At 34.0% G+C, this 6,429-nt stretch overlaps 2 protein-coding genes across 2 annotated transcripts; one reads left to right on the top strand and one right to left on the bottom strand.

Annotated features, from left to right (window-relative positions):
• Positions 1–119: 119 nt before the first annotated feature.
• On the top strand, positions 120–583 carry LOC120628183 (U6 snRNA-associated Sm-like protein LSm2). Its single transcript, XM_039896429.1, has one exon. It carries the CDS (start codon positions 190–192, stop codon positions 475–477), a length of 288 nt encoding a protein of 95 aa, XP_039752363.1. The 5' UTR covers positions 120–189; the 3' UTR covers positions 478–583.
• A 945-nt stretch (positions 584–1,528) lies between these two features.
• Positions 1,529–6,414, bottom strand: LOC120627943 (kanadaptin-like). Its single transcript, XM_039896070.1, has 9 exons — positions 6,406–6,414; positions 6,287–6,349; positions 5,383–5,653; positions 5,072–5,246; positions 4,647–4,795; positions 3,766–3,932; positions 3,226–3,411; positions 2,652–2,797; positions 1,529–2,045 (listed from the first exon to the last, which is right to left on the bottom strand). Exons 1-9 carry the CDS (start codon positions 6,412–6,414, stop codon positions 1,547–1,549), a joined length of 1,665 nt encoding a protein of 554 aa, XP_039752004.1. The 3' UTR covers positions 1,529–1,546.
• Positions 6,415–6,429: the final 15 nt, after the last annotated feature.

The raw sequence follows: 6,429 nt of genomic DNA, 5'->3' as shown, positions 1-6,429 counted from the left end.
ACTCATAGCCATCAGTATAATTTACTGTTTTATGTTAAGAGGTGAATATTCAAATTTCCATTATCTGTGCAAAATGGAACTGACATACTATTCTTAGCGTCAACTGTTGTCACTTCTGCTGTCACTTTCAAATAGGTACACATTCTCCTAATATTATTTTGCCGCTTTGTCGAATCAAAATAAACAAAAATGTTATTTTACTCTTTCTTCAAATCCCTCGTGGGTAAGGACGTAGTGGTGGAGCTTAAAAATGATCTTAGCATTTGCGGTACCCTTCACTCCGTGGACCAATATCTAAATATTAAATTGTCGGACATAAGCGTCATAGATCCCGACAAGTATCCTCACATGTTATCAGTAAAGAACTGTTTTATAAGGGGTTCTGTGGTGCGATATGTGCAATTACCAGCTGATGAAGTAGATACGCAGCTTCTCCAAGACGCAGCGAGGAAGGAAGCGACGGTCTCAACAAGATAGTCCATAACCTAAAACTTTTGTGTTTAACCCACACATTTGTGTTATTCAAGTGTATGTAAATAATATTAAGTTTAAGTTTGGCTAATTAAAAGGATGTGATGTGAAATAACAGCGTTTTATCTTAGCGATTCTCGTCAATTTAAAGTCACACCCGTACCTACTAGTTGTGTTGTAATCCCACTGAGAAAAAGTTGACCTGCTCCTCTTTAAAGTTACCCTTCTAATAGTGCTTCTTCTAAAGTGGTAATGTCTCATCCCAATACTTAATTTGCAGCAAGTAAACAAACTTGTTGTTTAAACAGATCACTCATTGGTAACTTAATGGAAAAGTGTTTGAATACAGCTGATTTATTTAATGTGTAGTCTGTAACTAGACCTTGCATTACTGCAATGAGAGGGGTAAACTTACCTAATCTTTATTATTTTCTCTTGATAAATGCAACTGGTATTAAATATTATATATTAAAGTTTAGGATATACTGCATATATATTTAAATGAAGTATATGCAGCTCTTTACAGTTAATGGGGTAAAATAGGGCTTAGCCTCTGGGATTCCCATAATCCAAGTTTAATGGGAACAATATTTATGAAATTATCAGATAAAAAAATATTTATGAAGTGGTGCTCTGTTTATAAAGGTTTTTCAACTAATCCCCAAATTTTTTTGACTGTACCACAGATTTTAGTAGGACATATTAGTAAGTCCATAAGGAAGTTACCATAAAATGGATCACTATTTCTATTACAACAGCAAGGCTAGACATGTTTATCCACTCTCCAAGCATAAGAGCATGGATGGAATTAATATCTAAATCATAATGTAAAATTGAATGGGGGCTAACTTCTTATTTTACTTTTTGCCATGATTTGGCAGGTGGTTAAGCAAATTTTAACCCCTGTCAGTGGAAATAATTGGGTGATGAATTTTTTGTTCCTTTCCTATTATAGCTGTGCATATTAACTATATATTTTTGTAAATGATTAAATATGATGTTAATTAGAAAATATGTGATAAACCAAAAACATCGCTTTAAGTAAAAAAAAACTAGAAGTACTTAAAAATATTTATTAACTATTTGTTTCATCTGTAATTTCAGGTAAGTCTCTATCAGTTTCTTGATCAAAATAACTTTCAGGTATAACATAGTTTGCTGGTGGTCTCATTGGACCATACATTTTCTTTTCCGTGATTGCTTTACTTTCATTTGAAGTTTTGTTTTGTTTTGTACTTGATAACTTTTCTTCATCCAATATGTCCATACCACTAAAATGCGAAGCTTCTTTAGTAGATGGTTCCTCACTAGTATTAGAAGTGCTTTTATTAACAGGAGATTCCATATCATTAGGTGGTTTTCTGCTAGAATTGTTTGTCCTTATAAGATGAGTGTCTTCATTAGTAACCCGGGTGTTAGTAGTAAGCAATGTTTCTTTATTAGAAGATTCTTTTATACTGCTAGAAGGCTCAGGGTCCTCATCAGAGTCAATTTCTTCAACAAATTCTTGCAATTCTGTTTTTGTTACTTGATTTACTGGTAGTTTCTTCATTAAATCACCCTTTAACCGTATCCTGAAATATCATTTATAATTCATTAAATCAACCCATTACTGGTCCTGGTCCTACTGAGTATGTCATGGTGGCCATAGTACACCATGGTGGTCAAGTGTGGATTGGTGGACTTCACACGCCTTTAAGAACATTATGGAGAACGCTCAGGCATGCAGGTTTCCGCACAATATTTTCCTTAAACGCACAAAATATGGAAAAGTTAGAAGTGTGAGCGGTATTCGAACTCAGTCCCCCAAAAGTGAAGTCCTACCCCCTTGGCATTCACAGCTTGAATTAAATTAATAATTGGTTAGCCTCATTATTATTTGTATGATAAATATTAATAAAACAGTTAAAAATATTCATCTATATTTGAGATGAAGAAGCCATCTAGACAGAATGCTGTGGCGCGTGATGGGGGCCTCTTACTGACCTCAGTTGGTAGGGTCCAATACACTTTTGCAACACTGTCTACACAATGTTGGCACTTACCATGAATTCAAAGGTACATAATTTAATATGTTGGGTCAAACTGGAAGTCAAGATTGGGTGTAACTGTATTAATATTATAAACAATATTAGGTTTGGTTAGGTTATTACCATCATAACCATCTGTACATTACATACCTTTTTCCATAGATGACAGAATTCGTTTTTTTCATGGGAATACTAGGAGCATTGTTTTTTGTAAGCTCTGGTAAATTTGTTGGTTTTGCAATCTCCGCAAGTCTGCGCATTTCTATTAATTCGACTTGCATTTCTTTAATTTTTAACTGAAAAGAATAACTTCATTATATATTAACATCAATTATATGGCCCTTCAATCGAATATTTTATACTAATACTTAAGAAATACAATGAAATCCTTTAGAACTAAGTCTTATTTAAAGTTACTCGACATAACCTTGCCAGAATGACTATTTACGACAGGTGCGGTAGCGCTTGTTGTATGCAATTAAAAGCGGCTGTCAAGTCGTCAATACTAAGTTTACACCTACGTCCGCTTGGTGCTCTTTCAACTTTAAGCACCAATGAATTGGTGCCATTTTGTTTATTCAATGACCCTGTACATATGCAGTACATACAACATAAGAAGTCTAAGATTACTTCTATTTTAGAGACTTTCTTTGTAGCTTACACTAATTAATTTTATGTCCCGATTTTCGGTGGAAAATTTATAAAAATATTGTTAAAAATGTACCTTAGATTTAGAAATCATCTCTTTGTGTTCAGTTGTCTGATGGTAATTGGGTATTGCATCAATTGTCTTCATGTAATCATCTAAACTGTCTGTATATTGTGCATTCTGTTTCATCTCCTCTCGCATATTTTCGATTGAAGCCTCCTCTTTTGTTATATTTAACTCAAGTTCTTCTATTTTTTTTACCTGAAAATCTCAATGTTTGTAAATTTTTATTTTTTTGACTTTTTTACCGAATGTTTGGAGAAGCAGGAAACAGAATACAGTTCGAATAAGCAAATTGTTCTGATAGTAGACACCAGCAGTACTGTTGTAGTATTTTTAATGCTTATAATAAACCCATATTTGGTAAGCTCCGGTTTAGTTTGTCTTACAATATGTAAAAAATGTAGTACTGTTGTAGCATTAAAAATACTAAAACAGTACTACATTTTTTACTTTCATACCAGTAATAAAGTAAAAAGTCTAAGCTTCTTAATTAATAAAAAAATCATCATACAAATTCAAACTGTAAAAGATAATACAAGTGGTAAATTTTACCAGTTCATAGTAACTGAGTGGTTTGCTGGATTCTGATGTAACACCTAGCTTCACCATACGAGTTTTTCTCTTCTTCTCCACGTTACCAGTGCGGTCGAAGAACGTATCTTCATCAGAATCGTAGTAGTCATCCGCGCCCCAGTCGCGTTCTTTGCGTCGACGTGATTCTGAAATAAACAGTTAATCAACGTGAAATTATTGTACAAGTTTATTTCAAACCAATAAATCAGTCCATTGAGTGCACAAGCTAGGGTTTGGGTCTGAGATATGGACTTCCACGCCATGTCGACTGTAAACCGTCACGCGTCTTGCAATTCCAACAACACTATGTCAAATTATATATTTAAATTCAAAAATGTTTTATTCATGTAGACCTTATGACAGGCACTTATGAAGCGTTCATACATTTAACATGTTACACTAATGTTAGTGATGGCGATAACTGCATTCGTTAACCTAAAACTAAAGCTAGGAGGGTTCCAAACGCGTCCAGGTCTAAGAAGAACCCACAAAAAACTTGGCCAGGTTTTTTTTGTTTACCATCTCACAGTCTATTTTTATCATACATGTAATCCTTAATATTATATTAGGATTTTTCTATAAGTTTACGTTTTATATAAAGTTTGAACTTATTGAGATCTCAAGGATTGCATCTGGTAATTTGTCATAAATTATATACAATTTCCCTTAAATGAATTACTAATTTTATGCAGCCTAGTAAACGGCACTCCTCTATAGGGCTCCTATTTCAATTTTAGTTGAGTTGTGGTTGCAGGCAAATACCAAACGCCAGACCTTGTTTTAAGATTATTTTCCTCATTTATCCACCCTTTTCTTGTCTTTGAATATCGGGAGGTCTTAGTTGGCTCAAAATAACTTACCATGTTTAGCTTGTCTCAGAAGGCCAACCCTGTCTAGGATACGGCAGGCCTCTAAAGCACAGGCCACTACTGCATCCTTCTTTTTACCACGATGTATAACTTCGGCTATAACTGGACGTCCTTGTGCATCATCTATTGGTAACTCAACACTAAAAACAACAGTAAAAGTTTTCTTTTGTTAAAATTTATGTTTTACATAAATAAACTGAACCCATTACAAAATACACTGACGAGGGAAAAATGATACTGCAGTGTTTGATTACAAAACTAAGTATGAAAAAATAGTAGTATTAAAAATACAACATCAAAAATGGAATATTTTATGAGCAACATTGTTAACGGACATTCAAACACAACCTTTTATCTCTAAATCATGGGGGTCAATGCCCCACTAGAAAGCAGCATTAAAACTACTATTCACTTACCTACAAGCAAACTGCCCAACACCTTTCTCCACACAATCATACTCCAGTTCAATGCCCTCCCTTGAAAAGAAACCCCGTAGAGTTTTCTTTGGGTCTTGAAGATATAGCTCTTCATTGGCAGTTGATGCATATGGATTGTCCGCTAGATCCGGCTCTTCTTCTTGGTCATCTTCACCTACGAAAAGGAGTTGTTATAAGACATATCCAAGACATGAAGGTTTAAATAGCAGCCAAACTTGGCACAATTGTTATAGAACTAATACTAAGGTTTGCCAGAATTCTATCACTAATGGTATATACTAACAACTAACCCATTCCCCAGTCTATTCCCTCATTTTCTTTTAACTTTTCTTTCTCCTTTCTTAGTGCTTGCTCTTTTAGCCTTGCCTTCTCTCTTTCCTTTATATCAACTATACGTAATTTTTTCTCTCTCTCTCTTCTTTCTTCTACACCCAATTCATTGTCCCCTTGTGCTGCTGCCTCACTTAGCATTCTTTCTCGTTCTAAAACCATTTCTTCAGCTCGTTTCTTTATTTCAGTAACTGATAAGCTGGATTCACCTTCAGCATCGAAATCTGGGCCCTGTGGATCATTTTATGAGTATTGTTTTGATTGTAGTATACTAGGTTGTACGGTTAGTGGTGAGGTTTAGTTATATTTAGTTTCGCTTGTTGCTTTTACATGCAATAGATGGCCTCATTTTATTAATACTAAGTAAAGACTTAGCAGACAAGATATGCAATAAAAAATAATAAATTTGTATTTTTTGTAGGCCTGTATCTAATATATTAACTATAGTAATAACTCTCTCACAAATAGAATGCTACAGTAGTCTCCCATTTTGCCCATAGTTAAGCGGGAAATAGCATTGTATTGCAGGGTGGTCAGAAAGATTGCAGACTACTGTACATTTTAAGTTAATTTTCGGGCGCATTGTCAGAAAATTACATAGGCTACATTATTTTTCAAAATAGTAAGATTTCAGTAAACGTTTGCAGTAAAAGTAACCAAGAAAGGTGCTTTGGGAGACTTGGGTTAGGTTAGAAATGTTTTAAAATAACATTTTGTTAAGTCCAATAAAATTAACAAGGGCAAAAATGCAGGGAACAGCAAGATACAAATAAAAGTTGATATGCCATGTTAATGTTTGTGATAATAAGTGTCAGCCTACTGTGCATTCCAAGAACATCTAAACTTTATTTGATAATAACTCACCAACAGGATGTAAATCCGGTGATGAATTTTTTGTTCCTTTCCTATTATAGCTGTGCATATTAACTATATATTTTTGTAAATGATTAAATATGATGTTAATTAGAAAATATGTGATAAACCAAAAACATCGCTTTAAGTAAAAA

The sequence above is a fragment of the Pararge aegeria genome, chromosome 12 (genome assembly GCF_905163445.1).
Source record: "Pararge aegeria chromosome 12, ilParAegt1.1, whole genome shotgun sequence".
NCBI classification, from domain to species: domain Eukaryota; kingdom Metazoa; phylum Arthropoda; class Insecta; order Lepidoptera; family Nymphalidae; genus Pararge; species Pararge aegeria.
Note: the sequence above shows the minus strand (reverse complement) of the source record. Positions and strands in the feature narration are given on the sequence as shown.